The following is an 18,913-nucleotide window of genomic DNA, read 5'->3' on the forward strand; positions in this document are numbered from 1 at the left end:
TCAGCACAGACAGACGATTTTAGCCGACCAGTCTGTTATGCTTTATACTTTTGGAATCATTTTCATATCCCTTTATAAGTATTCTTTGAAGACGTCCTGACAGGCTGCTTGCTGGTGAACTGTAATAAATCATTTGCATCGGAGCCAGAACATCATTTTATTTTCTCTCCAGGGATCTGGTACGGCATCCTGGAGGGCATCGGTATCTTGTCCGTCATCACCAACGCCTTTGTCATCGCCGTCACCTCCGATTTCATCCCACGCCTTGTCTACGCATACAAGTACGGCCCGTGTGCCGGACAGGGCCGGGCCGGGGAGAGGTGAGCGAGCCTGACCACGGTGACCACACAGACAAAGTGTCTGCCTTTGACATTATTATGGCTAGTAATAGAGGGCAGCGGCATTGTCCTGCATCACAATGTCAAAGCACTGACATTTTATTGTTTCCTGTCCAGGTGCATGATGGGATATGTAAACGCCAGTCTATCGATGTTCAGAGTGTCTGATTTTGAGAACACTTCGGTGCCCAGGACAGATGGATCGGATATGTTTGGAGAAGCAGTGAAGTACTGCAGGTAGGTTTGGTGACCAAAGAGAGTCTTTGTATGGTTGTGCTTGTTTGAACACAAAAGTCATAACCTTTGACCTTTCGACCCTGTGTTTGACCCCCCAGGTACCGTGACTACAGAGAGCCCCCGGACTCGCCCGGTGAACCATACTCCTACACGCTGCAGTTCTGGCATGTCCTGGCCGCACGGCTGGCCTTCATCATAGTCTTCGAGGTTAGTTTGTACAATTCATTCCATTCAACAAAACCGTAACACAATATTCAGCCGAGATGATTCTGTAATTACTGTACTATTGGCGTTGTGTTCTTTTGTAGCACATGGTTTTCACCATCAAGAACCTGATCGCCTACCTGATCCCAGACCTGCCCAAGGACCTGCGTGACCGCATGCGGCGGGAGAAGTACCTGATCCAGGAGATGATGTACGAGGCCGAGCTAGAGAGACTGCAGAAGGAGAAGAACGAGAAGAAGAAGAATTACAGGGCCCATCATAACGCATTGCCCTGAATGCACAAGCAGGTGATAAATAACTACACTGCACTGAAGGGACCAGCACGGAATACTGACAGGCACTCTATAACAGTTTGCAGGCTGCAGAGTGTGGCGCATAGGAATTACATTTATATATAGGAAGGATAACTCACCTGCATGACCAATGTGTAGCACCACTCATCTAGGTGAAGCACAGCTGCCATTTTATGCCTGAACGCTCAACACACATCAGCTATCGAAGTAAGATTTGCCAATTGAAGCATGGGACGACAAGGGACCAGGTTGTGCAAGGAAGTGAAATAAGTAATGTCCCTTTTGTTCCTGTTGTCTAGAGGTTCCACTACTGTTGTGATTATCTACTGACACTCTCTATGACTCCACAGGTCATACTGGTGTCCATTTTTGCTCGGTGGTGTTGTGTGGGAATGACAGAGAACTGGCTGCATGCACGCCAGGGACTGTCCTGCCTGTCTGCGTCTCCCACTGGACCAAGTGAGCGCCCCCAAGAGGACCGTCAGCATGCTCCTCGCCATGGTGTTCAAACGTACTGTACGTCATTCTGAATCCGAGAGGCCAGTGGGTGAGGGGAAAAAAGAGGACATACATTGGAACATTTGAAAATGGGTTTACTACTTTTTTCCAGATTGCTCCTTCCACTTTGGACTCACAACTATACATTTCTTCAAAACCTGAATGTAGATTTCAAAGAAACACAAAAAACTAACTTTTGCAGTTCTATTGTTACAACTTAAAAAAAGATTCTGTCATCCGTGCGGTTGAATGACAAACCCTGTTTACAATCCTAGCCTTTTTATTTTGAGGACAAAACTCATGAGAAATCATGATCAATTGCTTTGACAAGGTTGTGAACCTTCGGCCATGTTCTCTGCTTACATTGTGTGCTGCAATAAGATGTTATTTTGAAGCGATGTTCCATCAGATCTGTGTTAGTGGACGCAGACTGCTCAAACATCCAATGCCTTCCTTTACAATGGATACTAATAACAAGACTAATAAAAATGCATATTTATTACAAACCGGTTTTGTAATTGTCCCATGTGCACTTTGATGTCATTTTAAAACCGTCTCAACATGTTTCCATCTGACAGAATGTGCCACTATGAGAATCTCCATGGAGGTTAGCACGTCCTTAGCGGGTAGGTCAGGTTGTCAGAACACAGTATGCATCACTAACACGGATGTCTCCTCCAGCTCGTTTAGAGGCTGCCCACCAAGTAACTGTAACTGCAGCTACTGTCTGCCTCTAGTGTCTAGTGTGGTAACACCTGATTCCCCTCTGCAGTTCCCTACTTGGCCACCAAGGGGCGCCAATACACCTATCTTCTGATGCAGCCACAGGCCTCAGAACAGTGAGAGAGAGAAGCAAATAGGTGTACAGTTAGTTCTCACATTTTTTTGTCAGGTGTCCAAAGATAAACACAGTCATGTTCTGATGAGAAGTATCTTCATTTATGTTTATTTTAGGGGAAATACAATGATGACCGGTGACATTGTACAGTGTTTTTGTGCTCCTGGAGAAATTATTGTTTGGTTTACACCTTTATTGGTATAAAATTTCTGTCATATACTTAAAGCTTGGCAGCTTTCTCCTGTACGTTTATATAATTCTTAGTGTCTACATGTCTATATAATATTAAAACACATTTTGCCAAGGGCAACAATTGGTTCCCCAAGCACCGCCTCAATATCGACCACTTTTTTAAATATCCGTAGGAATTGTCAGGCTTGTTTCACACATCTGGCTCTACAACAGCCTATCAAGGTGAACTAGCTTGTTATCCCTTTCTGTGATAGGTAACAGTTACATTGAGTATAAGATGTAATTTAAAACTGTTACAGCTCCTATTCATGATTGAGGTTCAGGGGTCTAATAAGACAAAACAAGAATATGGCTGAAGTGGCCAGTCAAGGTCATGTTGGCACACAGAGCACACTGAAAGGGCTTTTTCAGCAGCAACCACAGGGCTGGATTCAAGCAGAAATTGGATGTTCCTGTTTGAGCACAAAATGCATGATAAATGTTGGGGGGAAATGTCTTGGCTGAATGTCATTGAAGAGAGACAGAATTTTGGTTGGAAGTTGATTGTCTTGACAACGGAATCACAACCATCTTGCAGCTGTCTTGACCCTGGAAGCCTGAGAAAATGGCTTTGTAATGCCACTGGGAAGTTCCAAACCATTCTGTATGTTATATGAAAACCACTTTTACAGTATGTTGTCTATGGTCATATTGTGTTAGCATTATAAAGCCATTCTGAGGTTACATAGAGTATCCCTTCTTAGTCTAACTGTCTGGCCTTGACTGGAACTGTTACATGTGGAGCTGGAAGCTATTGGAAATCACATTAGCATCTGAGTCGTTGAGATGTAGCTTACGTAATAATACATGGATGTAATAATCATCTAATAACCACCGTATCCATAAGGGTGTCTTTCTATATTGTTTTTAGCTTCATAACTTTTCCATATTGTTCCATTTTCTATATTCAAAATGCTTAATCCTCCTGACCCTTGCAAAATGCTTGTTATCTGCTGTGCAGATGTAAAAAAATAAATAATGCTTGTACATGATGCACATCACTACAAATTGGAGGCTGCAAGTTCTATGTAGTCCAGTGCCATGTCCTTCAGGGTGGATTACTGTGGTGTGGTGGAAGAGTTAGTGTAGGGTGCCCATCCACACGTAAACTCTCCATTTTGATGATTAAAAACAGGAGAGGGGAAACATGGCGTGTTTGTTTTCTATTAAGGCAAATTTTCTCCTCTAAGAGGATTATCCCTGACGGATTTGAGTTGCGTAAGACTATCCTGGGAATCTGCGATCATATCAGCCATGGCCTCGTATCCTGAATTTTGGCAGCTATGTCAAATAGAATGAATGAATAGATTATATTTCTATGTCCAGGCTACTGTCTGATGGGATGTAAAACTTCATTTTCATTTTCATCCATTTCATTCAGACCGGTGACCAGTGTTCCTTGGCCCGTCTGGGTTTTTTTTCTTCAAATTTGTATCCCTCTCTAGTCTTTTTAATTAATCCATTCTAACTCATTTTCGAATACTTTTTCATGCAGGACTACTCAGTCTGCCTCTCCAGGCTGTCTCAGCCACGATTCAGACATCAAACACAATGTCTCATAATGTTATACCAAGACTTATTCGTGTTCAATCACATTTAATAGGAGTTCTCAAATATAGACTTTCAGATTTGAATTGAAGAGACCCCCTGCTTTGTGTGGTTCCTTGAATTTTGCTTGCCTAACGATTAACCATGCCTGATGCCTGAAAACCCATGTCAGCTCCTAGAGCTAATTCTAAGGCTTTAGCTCGGTGGGCTACCACAGACAACTTAGGTTCGATACTGGTCAAATTTGTATACTCCAAGATCAAGGCTCTTGGGTAAAAGCTTTTTTGTCAGGATCCAGAACTTCAATGTGAGGGTGAAAAAGCTCTAGCACACCTGAAACACACAGTGATGGTCCCTCAAGCATTTCCCAACCCCAGTGAGAGCTTTGCCAGAATAATGCATAGGCCCTTTGAGCAACAGAAAGCACCAACACACAACTGATGTGGTTTCTAACATGGTCTTGTATTTTTATCATATGTCATAAATGATTTCAGCACTCCCATGGCGACAGTGCCATGGTGCATGTCCTTGACTGTCAGGGCCCCAGCTGTCGGCCCTAATGTTGCTGATAAAGAGCCCTCCTTGCAGGCTGTTTGCACAAACAGATTAGATGTATGACTGTCTTCCTCTGTCCCTGCTACAGAGAGAGAAAGAACCACTCACTGGTTGCCTGGAGCGACACAGCAGCCTGTTCCATCTCTCACACACACACACACACACTTAAGTGTGTCTACAACCCTTGTAACAGCGGATAGATAATAATGTAGTCTAATAGCACAGTTGATGATGTGGAAAGCTACTCTCATCCTGTCCAAACCGTGACCTGCTGTGTGCACCCAATACGTTGAAAGGGTGAATCTGTCTGCGCTTGTCCCGGTGAAAGTGGCAATTATGTCAACAGTGCACCACTCTTCACCTTCCCCACACAAGAAATTGGGTCAAAGGTACCACATTCTATTTATTGACTTGTCCATGGAACCCATTTCTGTTTATATGAAATATTATGGCACCGTTTACCAGTCCTGTTCTAGGAAAAAGTGCCACAACACAAGAGTCTTATTCCCCTCACTTTAATAGGTCCACCCACCGTACAAATTCATTCATTCTGAAAGAACACATGGTATTATAAATTGATGCATAAAACGAATTATGAAATCAGTTCCATTTTTAATACATCAACAATAATTTAGTGTGTGCTGCGTCTCTAAGTCAAACATTTTGAAATGCTGCTTAATTGTTTCATAGCCAATCATGTTTGACCTTTCTCGCACATGTAACTGAATATCATTTAGAGATTATGGTCAAATGTCAAACGTGAAAGCTTTCAGAGGAGGCATGTAGGAAATCTAAGTGAATAAATATAAAATTATAGATCTGGCTAAATTTGCTAATGCAGACCCATCATAACAACTCTTTAATGTATTTGTCTACACCATTTTCACAATCTCCTGCTAAACTAACCTGTTAATTTACTTGTTTACTTTCCAAACGTACATCTCCTTCTCACTGAATGTTTTTTTAATTGTTATTTGTACCTTTATTTTAACAGGGAAGATGTCCCCTGTATAATACAACATAGATATATACACATTATACACACACATTAAAATACAAAAAAACGGTCATGGGAAGCACCAATAAAACATCACAAATCAACCAGAAAAACAGTTACATTCCTCCACAAATAAGTCCTGTCCCATGTCAGGTGCATTGTACATATGTCACAGGTCTCCCCTCTCACTGTCACCCCATAGGCCGTCAACAAAGTTAGGTGGGAACTTTGAAGGGTGGGCTAAAGTTACACCGCTAATGTCATAGCCTTGGTGACCCCTGACCTGCAGGGGATGAGGGGATGTATGAGATACCAATGACCCAGTAGCACATCCCTTTACAGCCGTGACCTGCAGAAGACATTACTTACAAGACCCAATGTATTACGACCACTAACACATACAAATACACACGCACAGACGTGCACTCACACAGGCACTTAGCCCAGCATCTACCTTAGGGGTTTGTACATGTGCAGTCAGTATTTCTCTGTCTGTGTTTTCAAAACACTATGATAATTTACCCATGTAAAGTTTATTTTTGTATTTTATTTAACTAGGTAAGTCAGTTAAGAACAAATTCTTATTTACAATGACAGCCCGGCCAAACCCTAACGACGCTGGGCCAATTGTGCGCTGCCCTATGGGACTCCCAATCACAGCCGGGAACTAAGAACAACCCTGAGTCCCAGGGTCCTTAGCTTAGTGATGAGCTTGGAGGGCACTATGGTGTTGAACAATGAGCTGTAGTCAATGAACAGCATTCTCACATAGGTGTTCCTCTTGTCCAGATGGGAAAGGGCCGTGTGAAGTGCAATAAAGATTGTGTCATCTGTAGATCTGTTGGGGCAGTATGCTATTTGGAGTTGGTCCAGGGTGTCTGGGATGATGGTGTTGATGTTAGCCATGATGGAAAACCCATGTTTTACTGTAGCTAGTATGGTTCCTTTGGAGGAACTCTTCACAACTAATTCCACTTCATTGACTTTTCCATGTACATGTACGTACTCTGTGGATTTGCTGAAGGAAGAACATTTCATATGCCATTGTAGCTTGTTTTTAAAGGCCCACTACTGCAACCACAGAGCTCACCCAGCCTGAGGATTCATCCATAAGAGTCTAGTCATCAGAGTTGGTGAGTCCATGTGCCAAGACTTCTGTTTAGTTTGTTTACATTTGTAATAACAGGTATATGAACCCAAGTACTCATTGTTGTCAAGATAGTGAGTGAGGCGGAAACCAATGCTGAATGCCTCTTGGCAGCAATAATTATTTTTCTTTGGGCAACTGAGAAACAGATTTCTTGAATCAGGTCCTGTCCAGTCAAAAATCAGGATTTCCCTGAAATTCTATCATATTTGTACAGTCAGCATCACCAAAGTTTTGAAGTTCTGAAAAACAAAAGATAAAACTTCATCTGAAAAAACAAGGCTTCCAAAAAGCTGTTATATCTGACAAAAGATAAGTTATACGGGTTCAGATCAGTGAGCCGCCCCTCGGCGTGACCAGACTGTAAATGCACCAGGTGTCTGGGGTAAATCATCCCATTTCTGTCATTCAAACCTCGATGTGTCGTGGTGGTTGGACATTTTGCAGAGCTCTCGAGACCATCCCCTTTGATGATGATTGCCATGGCAACCGTCCCTAAGGCAGACTGTGTCTGTCACGGTGTCCGGGATGGGAAGCTCATAATTACAAGTGCATAGTGATTATAGAGGAAGTCTGGATTACCCTGTAGGCCTCCCGTTCAATTCCCGTATGGCTAATGGAATTGACTTCACTTTGGGTGCAGGAATTAAATGGACTCAAGCTGCTCTGTAGTTTCATCAGGTACTATTGTCACTGCTTCCTACAGCATCACTTGTGACGCTACAACGGTGTCAGGTGCGCCGGTGCACATGCAATGGGTGTCGTGACTAAACTTGTCTTTATCCAAAACGGAGGCCTGCTATCAAAAATGTTGTTTCCCAGTTTACTTATATAGTAGGACCTGTTTTGCTATTGATCTAAATTAATATCTGATCTGATTGCCTGGCAAGCTAGCAGCGATTTGGATGTTGGCTGCATTCAAGTTTACAGCGGGCAAGGAGTTCACCCTTAACTCTTTGTAACATTGTCCAAAACCTCTGAACAGTTAAGACAATCATTATGGAAAGCAATGAAAGCTACAAAGTTAATTGTACATTTAAAGGCTATGTGATGGATTAAACAAAGCTATATGATATAACTTCACACAGGGAGATTTTGTCTTGGCTGTTACGGTAAAAATCAACCTACAGTCAGTGGTGTAGTGGAGGGTATACGCAGGTATACCCCGTATACCCACTTATTTTTCAGTGGGCATTACGTATACTCACTTTTGAATCTCCACGATGCATATCATAGTAGGACTAGTGTAGTGGAGGTACAGTATACGCCGTATAAATTAATAAGGCTGATGGAACAGACCATTTTACCTTAAAATGTTGATAAACTATTATTTCTTCACATTTTAAGCGCACCAATGTGAACACGGAGTTTAACCTAATGTAACAGGCGTAAAATAAATGCATGAAACTAGATCCCCTAGATACTGGTCTTGACGAGAAGGAAAAAATCTGTCGGCAGAGGTTCTCTTCTGCACTGTTCAACCAATCCAGTTCATGCGGAGGAGGAGTTAAGCTGGAGCGTCACCTTGTTAACATCCAAAAGTCCCAGGCTCTATTTCCCTCAAAACTGAACATCCGGTTGATGGGGACTCCGCAGAGGCTGTGTTTCAGACATAAGGAAGTGGATGGCTGCAAACGTTCTACTTTTAAACTCGGACAAAACAGAGATGCTTGTTCTAGGTCCCAAGAAACAAAGAGATCTTCTGTTGAATCTGACAATTAATGTTGATGGTTGTACAGTCGTCTCAAATAAAACTGTGAAGGACCTTGGCGTTACTCTGGGCCCTGATCTCTCTTTTGACGAACATATCAAGACTGTTTCAAGGACAGCTTTTTTCCATCTACGTAACATTGCAAAAATCAGAAACTTTCTGTCCAAAAATGATGCTGAAAAATTAATCCATGCTTTTGTTACTTCTAGGTTAGACTACTGCAATGCTCTACTTTTGGGCTACCCGGATAAAGCACTAAATAAACTTCAGTTAGTGCTAAATTCAGCTGCTAGAATCCTGATTAGAACCAAAACAATTTTTCATATTACTCCAGTGCTAGCCTCCCTACACTGGCTTCCTGTTAAGGCAAGGGCTGATTTCAAGGTTTTACTGCTAACCTACAAAGCATTACATGGGCTTGCTCCTACCTATCTTTACGATTTGGTCCTGCCGTACATTTTTATTTATTTATTTTATTTCACCTTTATTTAACCAGGTAGGCAAGTTGAGAACAAGTTCTCATTTACAATTGCGAACTGGCCAAGATAAAGCAAAGCAGTTTGACACATATAACAACACAGAGTTACACATGGAGTAAAACAAACATACAGTCAATAATACAGTAGAAAAATAAGTCTATATACAACGTGAGCAAATGAGGTGAGATAAAGGAGGTAAAGGCAAAAAGGCCATGGTGGCAAGGTACATACAATATAGCAAGTAAAACACTGGAATGGTAGATTTGCAGTGGAAGAAAGTGCAAAGTAGAAATAGAAATAATGGGGTGCAAAATAAATAAATACAGTAGGGGAAGAGGTAGTTGTTTGGGCTAAATTATAGATGGGATATGTACAGGTGCAGTAATCTGTGAGCTGCTCTGACAGCTGGTGCTTAAAGCTAGTGAGGGAGATAAGTGTTTCCAGTTTCAGAGATTTTTGTAGTTCGTTCCAGTCATTGGCAGCAGAGAACTGGAAGGAGAGGCGGCCGAAGGAGGAATTGGTTTTGGGGTGACAAGGGTGCTGCTATGGTGACCAGCAAGCTGAGATAAGGGGGGACTTTACCTAGCAGGGTCTTGTAGATGACCTGGAGCCAGTGGGTTTGGCTACGAGTATGAAGCGAGGGCCAACCAACGAGAGCGTACAGTGGTGGGTAGTATATGGGGCTTTGGTGACAAAACGGATGGCACTGTGATAGACTGCATCCAATTTGTTGAGTAGGGTATTGGAGGCTATTTTGTAAATGACATCGCCAAAGTCGAGGATACCTACACGTACGCTATGGTCACAAGACGCAGGCCTCCTAATTGTCCTTAGAATTTCTAAGCAAACAGCTGGAGGCAGGGCTTTCTCCTATAGAGCTCCATTTTTATGGAATGGTCTGCCTACCCATGTGAGAGACGCAGACTCGGTCTCAACCTTTAAGTCTTTACTGAAGACTCATCTCTTCAGTAGGTCATATGATTGAGTGTAGTCTGGCCCAGGAATGTGAAGGTGAACGGAAAGGCTCTGGAGCAACGAGTCGCCCTTGCTGTCTCTGCCTGGCCGGTTCCCCTCTCTCCACTGGGATTCTCTGCCTCTAACCCTATTACAGGGGCTGAGTCACTGGCTTACTGGTGCTCTTCCATGCGTCCCAAGGAGGGGTGCGTCACTTGAGTGGGTTGAGTCACTGATGTGGTCTTCCTGTCTGGGTTGACGCCCCCCCCCCCGGTGATCTTTGTGGGCTATACTCGGCCTTGTCTCAGGATGGTAAATTGGTGGTTGAAGATATCCCTCTAGTGGTGTGGGGGCTGTGCTTTGGCAAAGTGAGTGGGGTTATATCCTGCCTGTTTGGCCCTGTCCGGGGCTATCATCGGATGGGGCCACAGTGTCTCCTGACCCCTCCTGTCTCAGCCTCCAGTATTTATGCTGCAGTAGTTTATGTGTCGGGGGGCTAGGGTCAGTCTGATATATCTGGAGTATTTCTCCTGTCTTATCCGGTGTCCTGTGTGAATTTAAGTATGCTCTCTCTAATTCTCTCTTTCTCTCTCTCGGAGGACCTGAGCCCTAGGACCATGCCTCAGGACTACCTGGCATGATGACTCCTTGCTGTCCCCAGTCCACCTGGCCGTGCTGCTGCTCCAGTTTCAACTGTTCTGCCTGTGGCTATGGAACCCTGACCTGTTCACCGGACGTGCTACCTGTCCCAGACCTGCTGTTTTCAACTCTCTAGAGACAGCAGGAGTGGTAGAGATACTCTCAATGATCGGCTATGAAAAGCCAACTGACATTTACTCTTGAGGTGCTGACTTGTTGCACCCTCGACAACTACTGTGATTATTATTATTTGACCATGCTGGTCATTTATGAACATTTGAACATCTTGGCCATGTTCTGTTATAATCTCCACCCAGCACAGCCAGAAGAGGACTGGCCACCCCTCATAGCCTCGTTCCTCTCTAGGTTTGTTCCTAGGTTTTGGCCTTTCTAGGGAGTTTTTCCTAGCCACCGTGCTTCTACACCTGCATTGCTTGCTGTTTGGGGTTTTAGGCTGGGTTTCTGTACAGCACTTTGATATACCAGCTGATGTAAGAAGGGCTATATAAATTGATTTGATTTTGATTTGAACAGGAGTATGCATATGAGGAAGTCTTTTATAAAGTAATTGCTTCCAATTGATGGGACTAAACGCCTTCTGGTATATGGAAAGGCTTTCCCAAAACCTTCTCAATGAAATGTTAACCAGCTACAAAGTAACCTACCTGGCTGAATGATATCATGATTATTTGCATCAATCCAGTGGCCATTTGTTTTGAAAACTCCATCTCATGTGCTATGGAAACACCGCTAACCAAACAGCAGTGTTATGTGCTTGCACACTTGAATAAAAGGGTAACTACAATCAAAAAACAATTTCTTCGATTTTTCCCAGACCTCAAAAGTGGTCTCCTGATGTGGTTTAAGCATTGTTGTTGTGGACTTAGAAGAGGAGGTTCAAACTCATTCCAAGGAGGGCCAAGTGTCTGCAGGTTTTAGTTTTTTCCTTTCATTTAAGACCTAGACAACCAGGTGAGGGGAGTTCCTTACTATTGTAATTAGTGACCTTAATTAATCAATCAAGTACAAGGGTGGAGCGAAAACCCACAGACACTCAGCCCTCCATGGAATGAGTTTGACAAGTCTGACTTAGAACATCCCATTTTTTTTATAAAAAACAAAAAACAATTTAGGTCATTCAGAGTGTATGTAACTGTTTCTCATAGAAGTTTTCACACAGGGCGCATTTCCGTTGCCGGGTGGGCCATTTTTATTATTTTTTATTTCACAGTTAGAGTATATCTACTTCTCCAGGCACCACTACACCACCGCCTGCAACGATTCACAGCATGTCCTATTTAGGGAGGGAATATGTGTAGGATGGGTTGTATTACATTTACATTTAAGTCATTTAGCAGACGCTCTTATCCAGAGCGACTTACAAATTGGTGCATTCACCTTATGATATCCAGTGGAACAACCACTTTACAATAGTGCATCTAAATCTTTTAAGGGGGGGGGGGGGTTAGAAGTATTACTTTATCCTATCCCAGGTATTCCTTAAAGAGGTGGGGTTTCAGGTGTCTCCGGAAGGTGGTGATTGACTCCGCTGTCCTGGCGTCGTGAGGGAGCTTGTTCCACCATTGGGGTGCCAGAGCATCGAACAGTTTTGACTGGGCTGAGCAGGAACTGTGCTTCCTCAGAGGTAGGGAGGCGAGCAGGCCAGAGGTGGATGAACGCAGTGCCCTTGTTTGGGTGTAGGGCCTGATCAGAGCCTGAAGGTACGGAGGTGCCGTTCCCCTCACAGCTCCGTAGGCAAGCACCATGGTCTTGTAGCGGATGCGAGCTTCAACTGGAAGCCAGTGGAGAGAGCGGAGGAGCGGGGTGACGTGAGAGAACTTGGGAAGGTTGAACACCAGACGGGCTGCGGCGTTCTGGATGAGTTGTAGGGGTTTAATGGCACAGGCAGGGAGCCCAGCCAACAGCGAGTTGCAGTAGTCCAGACGGGAGATGACAAGTGCCTGGATTAGGACCTGCGCCGCTTCCTGTGTGAGGCAGGGTCGTACTCTGCGAATGTTGTAGAGCATGAACCTACAGGATCGGGTCACCGCCTTGATGTTAGTGAAGAACGACAGGGTGTTGTCCAGGATCACGCCAAGGTTCTTAGCACTCTGGGAGGAGGACACAAGGGAGTTGTCAACCGTGATGGCGAGATCATGGAACGGGCAGTCCTTCCCCGGGAGGAAGAGCAGCTCCGTCTTGCCGAGGTTCAGCTTGAGGTGGTGATCCGTCATCCACACTGATATGTCTGCCAGACATGCAGAGATGCAATGATAGGAGAGACCATGTGAGGATATGACAGAGCCAAGTCACTTGGTGTATAGCGAGAATAGGAGAGGGCCTAGAACAGAGCCCTGGGGGACACCAGTGGTGAGAGCGCGTGGTGCGGAGACAGATTCTCGCCACGCCACCTGGTAGGAGCGACCTGTCAGGTAGGACGCAATCCAAGCGTGGGCCGCACCGGAGATGCCCAACTCGGAGAGGGTGGAGAGGAGGATCTGATGGTTCACAGTATCAAAGGCAGCAGATAGGTCTAGAAGGATGAGAGCAGAGGAGAGAGAGTTAGCTTTAGCAGTGCGGAGAGCCTCCGTGACACAGAGAAGAGCAGTCTCAGTTGAATGCCCAGTCTTGAAACCTGACTGATTAGGATCAAGAAGGTCATTCTGAGAGAGATAGCAGGAGAGCTGGCCAAGGACGGCACGTTCAAGAGTTTTGGAGAGAAAAGAAAGAAGGGATACTGGTCTGTAGTTGTTGACATCGGAGGGATGGAGTGTAGGTTTATTCAGAAGGGGTGCAACTCTCGCTCTCTTGAAGACGGAAGGGACGTAGCCAGCGGTCAAGGATGAGTTGATGAGCGAGGTGAGGTAGGGGAGAAGGTCTCCAGAAATGGTCTGGAGAAGAGAGGAGGGGATAGGGTCAAGTGGGCAGGTTGTTGGGCGGCCGGCCATCACAAGACGCGAGATTTCATCTGGAGAGAGAGGGGAGAAAGAGGTCAAAGCACAGGGTAGGGCAGTGTGAGCAGGACCAGCGGTGTCGTTTGACTTAGCAAACAAGGATCGGATATCGTCAACCTTCTTTTCAAAATGGTTGACGAAGTCATCCGCAGAGAGGGAGGAGGGGGGGGAGGATTCAGGATGGAGGAGAAGGTAGCAAAGAGCTTCCTAGGGTTAGAGGCAGATGCTTGGAATTTAGAGTGGTAGAAAGTGGCTTTAGCAGCAGAGACAGAAGAGGAGAATGTAGAGAGGAGGGAGTGAAAGGATGCCAAGTCCGCAGGGAGGCGAGTTTTCCTCCATTTCCGCTCGGCTGCCCGGAGCCCTGTTCTGTGAGCTCGCAGTGAGTCGTCGAGCCACGGAGCAGGAGGGGAGGACCGAGCCGGCCTGGAGGATAGGGGACAGAGAAAATCAAAGGATGCAGAAAGGGAGGAGAGGAGGGTTGAGGAGGCAGAATCAGGAGATAGGTTGGAGAAGGTTTGAGCAGAGGGAAGAGATGATAGGATGGAAGAGGAGAGAGTAGCGGGAGAGAGAGAGCGAAGGTTGGGACGGCGCAATACCATCCGAGTAGGGGCAGAGTGAGAAGTGTTGGATGAGAGCGAGAGGGAAAAGGATACAAGGTAGTGGTCGGAGACTTGGAGGGGAGTTGCAATGAGATTAGTGGAAGAACAGCATCTAGTAAAGATGAGGTCAAGCGTATTGCCTGCCTTGTGAGTAGGGGGGAGGTGAGAGGGTGAGGTCAAAAAAGGAGAGGAGTGGAAAGAAGGAGGCAGAGAGGAATGAGTCAAAGGTAGACGTGGGGAGGTTAAAGTCACCCAGAACTGTGAGAGGTGAGCCATCCTCAGGAAAGAAACTTATCAAGGCGTCAAGCTCATTGATGAACTCTCCAAGGGAACCTGGAGGGCGATAAATGATAAGGATGTTAAGCTTGAAAGGGCTGGTAACTGTGACAGCATGGAATTCAAATGAGGAGATAGACAGATGGGTCAGGGGAGAAAGCGAGAATGTCCACTTGGGAGAGATGAGGATTCCAGTGCCACCACCCCGCTGGCTCGATGCTCTAGGGGTATGCGAGAACACGTGGGCAGACGAGGAGAGAGCAGTAGGAGTAGCAGTGTTATCTGTGGTAATCCATGTTTCCGTCAGCGCCAGGAAGTCTAGGGACTGGAGGGTAGCATAGGCTGAGATGAACTCAGCCTTGTTGGCCGCAGACCGGCAGTTCCAGAGGCTGCCGGAGACCTGGAACTCCACGTGGGTCGTGCGCGCTGGGACCACCAGGTTAGAGTGGCAGCGGCCACGCGGTGTGAAGCGTTTGTATGGCCTGTGCAGAGGGGAGAGAACAGGGATAGACAGTCACATAGTTGACAAGCTACAGAAGAGGCTACACTAATGCAAAGGAGATTGGAATGACAAGTGGACTACACGTCTCGAATGTTCAGAAAGTTAAGCTTACGTTGCAAAAATCTTATTGACTAAAATGACGAAAATGATACAGTACTGCTGGCTGGTGGAGTAGGCTAGCTAGCAGTGGCTGCGTTGTTGACTTTGTTTGAACGTGTAGCTGGCTAGGTAACCTTGATAGTTTCAGTACTACACCTTGTCATGATACAAAAGCAACTTTGTAGCTAGCTAACATAACACTAATCAAGACGTTCCTTTGTAATGTATTTAGTTTCTACAGTGCTGCTCGTTGGTAATAGTTGGCTACTTTTGGAAAAATGGCGTCGCGGGGGACGGAAATAGCTGGCTAGCTAACCTCAATAATTACTAAACTACACAATTATCAAGCTATGACAAAGACAACTATGTAGCTAGCTAGCTAACACTGCACTAGTCAAATCGTTCCGTTGTAATGTATTAGTATCTACAGCGCTGCTAGTCGGTAGCGGTTGGCTAGCTAGCAGTGGGTTTGATGATGACTAAGTCTGGAGTCTGGACAACGGCGTCGCGGCTGGCTAGCTAACCTCGATAATTACTCTAAACTACACAATTATCTTAGATACAAAGACAGCAAAGACAACTATGTAGCTAGCTAACTAACACTAACACTAAACTAATCAAGTCGTTCCGTTGTAATGTAATAGTTTCTACAGTGCTGCTAGTCGGTAGAAGTTAGCTAGTTGGCTAGCTAGCAGTGTTGACTAGCTAGCTAGCAGTGTTGACTACGTTAGGACGAAAATAGCTAACCTCGATAATACTCTAATTACTCTAAACTACACAATTATCTTTGATACAAAGACGGCTATGTAGCTAGCTAAGAAAAATTGCTCAGATTAAACAAATCAAACCGTTGTAATGTAATGAAGTGTAATATTACCTATGGAGCGAAGCAAAGTGCGACTGCTCGCTCCAAACCGGAAGTTTTTGTGTATCATTCAAGCTAATCAGATATTTTATATTCAATGCTAAAAGCTGTTAGGTGGGTGAGAAGTGTTTCATATTGGTTATGCTGATCAAACCCTTCAAAGTTAGATTTATACCATGCACTGAATATGCTAATATAATGTTATTCCTAATAGGATATGTGGATAACACTACCCTTTGGGAGGCATATAACATCAATATAACACCACCAGTCATTGGTCATGTCAGCAGGACCTTTTCGAAGCACACAGTCACAGGAAATTAGGTACATGAGTCAGGGGTATGGGCTGAATTTAAAGCTCCATGGTCTTTAGATTGTCCTAAAAGACTTGAAACGTTGCCAGATAGGCCTAATCACTGCTGTTCAATAGACATGGCATACAGTATGTCCTTTGTTGTGACAATAAGAGTACCTCATATTCAATTATGAAATATATTATGTTTTATCCAAAGTAGACAAGTGTTTATTATTTTGTATTAATATATACTGTAGGCCTGTAATTATCTTCTTATACAATCAATCTATTGTTCCATTTTCCAGGTGCTAAATACAGTTCAATGCACCAGTTCGTTACAGTTGATGTCTGTTGAAATTCTTCTCCACTAAAGACTGTGGTAGAAGAAATGCTGATTTCCATAAGCATGCTACTTTCTATTCCGATGTAAATAGGCCACTGTCTTCGTATGACTTAAAGGGAAAGGGGGATGCCTAGTCAGTTGTACAACAGAATGCATTCAACTGAAATGTGTCTTCCGCATTTAACCCAACCTCTGAATCAGAGAGGTGCGGGGGGCTGCCTTAATCGACATCCACGTCATCGTCGCTCGGGAACACTGGGTTAACTGCCTTGCTCAGGGGTAGAACGAGGGGCAAACTGCAGTTGTTGCATCCGTTTTTTGACTCATAAATTAATTATATATACCCATTCATGAAGAATATAACTTAATGCTCATGAGCTTAGTTCAACTGTCACACCCCATCTGAACCCAAAATATAAGCTGGTTTTACTACAATGATTGTAAACATTGTAAATGTATCGCCTCAACACTGTATAGCCTCAAAACATAGTTAAAACATAGTATTAATGGTTAAAACAACACCTTTGATGTAACGTATGGTCAGTCCTCTGTCTATGAATTTGAATGGTTAAATTTCTCCAGGCTCAACCCTCAGCTTTTTACCAAAACAGAGGCAAGTTGTCGTTTTGTTATTGTTTCAACAGCGGATTGGCCCTATAAGTGGGGCGGCAGGTAGCCTAGTGGTTAGAGCATTGGGCAAGTAACCAAAAGGTTGCTAGATCGAATCCCTGAGCTGACAAGGTAAAAATCTGTCCTTCTGCCCCTGAACAAGGTAGTTAACCCACTATTCCTTGGCCATCATTGTAAATACAAATTTGTTCTTAACTGACTTGCCTAGTTAAACATGTTTGGAGAAATTTAACCATTCAGATACATAGACAGAGGACTGACCATACGTTACATCAAAGGTGTTGTATTAATACCATGTTTTGAGGCGATACATTTACAATGTTTTCAATGAACAACATGCAATAACATGTTTGGCCAAAGAAACATCCCACAGGGCAAAAACTGGTTGAGTTGATTCAAACTGATTGGTGACTTTTTGAAAATCCAATCAGTTTTCCAAATTGATTCAACGTCATCAACGTTGAATCAACTCAACCAGTTTTTGCCTACGGGGATGTTTCTTTGGCATGTTGTTCATTGAAAATCTAATCAAATCAAATCAAATCAAATTTATTTATATAGCCCTTCGTACATCAGCTGAAATCTCAAAGTGCTGTACAGAAACCCAGCCTAAAACCCCAAACAGCAAGCAATGCATGTGAAAGAAGCACGGTGGCTGGGAAAAACTCCCTAGGAAAAACTCCTGAGAAAGGCCAAAAACCTAGGAAGAAACCTAGAGAGGAACCAGGCTATGAGGGGTGGCCAGTCCTCTTCTGGCTGTGCCGGGTGGATATTATAACAGAACATGGTCAAGATGTTAAAATGTTCGTAAATGACCAGCATGGTCAAATAATAATAATCATAGTAGTTGTCGAGGGTGCAACAAGCACGTCCGGTGAACAGGTCAGGGTTCCGTAGCCGCAGGCAGAACAGTTGAAACTGGAGCAGCAGCATGGCCAGGTGGACTGGGGACAGCAAGGAGTCATCATGCCAGGTAGTCCTGAGGCATGGTCCTAGGGCTCAGGTCCTCCGAGAGAAAGAAAGAAAGAGAGAAAGAGAGAATTAGAGAGAGCATATTTACATTCACACAGGACACCGGATAAGACAAGAGAATACTCCAGATGTAACAGACTGACCCTAGCCCCCCGACACATAAACTACTGCAGCATAAATACTGGAGGCTGAAAGGATCCTGAAAGGATCCTGTGTTGACACAATTAGGTGACCTATCCCATATCTCTCAAGTCCAATTCACATAAAGACCACAAGAGGTCACCAAATTATTTTCCCTGGCTGTCACTGTTCTTGCTGAACAAAAAATGTCCTCTGTGTCATTACAACTTTTGGAGATATTTCAACAAAACGATTTTGTGGTAATTTTTGGACATTTTGGACATATATTCCAATGAAGTTAGATCTATATATTTGTGTTAGATATACAAGTAGGAAAGCCTTAAGATAAACAACCAACTTGTTTAGAGAGAAGCATGTTGATCATTTTTGAGTATGTAAGATGATTGTGTTGGGGCAACTCTGGGGGGTAACTGACCCCTGGGGGCTAGTTACCCCTTTGTGGTTATGAATGTGTTTCTACCTGTCATTTAGACAATGACTAGCCCAGTTAGTGCTAGTTTATGTTAACTTGCTAGCTAGCAACTTCACTAGCATTAAATGCTAGTCA

At 44.2% G+C, this 18,913-nt stretch overlaps 1 protein-coding gene across 3 annotated transcripts in view; it reads left to right on the forward strand.

The window, feature by feature from the left end:
* LOC115180049 (anoctamin-4) overlaps positions 1-2,097 on the forward strand; it is a 44,851-nt gene extending 42,754 nt beyond the window's left edge. For 2 of the 3 annotated variants that reach the window (XM_029741944.1, XM_029741945.1), the window contains 4 exons: positions 173-320; positions 456-575; positions 674-782; positions 884-1,075. In XM_029741944.1, coding sequence (XP_029597804.1) covers positions 173-320; positions 456-575; positions 674-782; positions 884-1,075 — 569 coding nt within the window. Of the gene's footprint in view, positions 1-172; positions 321-455; positions 576-673; positions 783-883; positions 1,088-1,443 lie in introns of those variants that run through there. The other variant, XM_029741943.1, reaches the window with a different exon arrangement.
* Positions 2,098-18,913: the final 16,816 nt, after the last annotated feature.

Source organism: Salmo trutta, chromosome 40 (assembly GCF_901001165.1).
Source record: "Salmo trutta chromosome 40, fSalTru1.1, whole genome shotgun sequence".
Lineage (NCBI taxonomy): Eukaryota > Metazoa > Chordata > Actinopteri > Salmoniformes > Salmonidae > Salmo > Salmo trutta.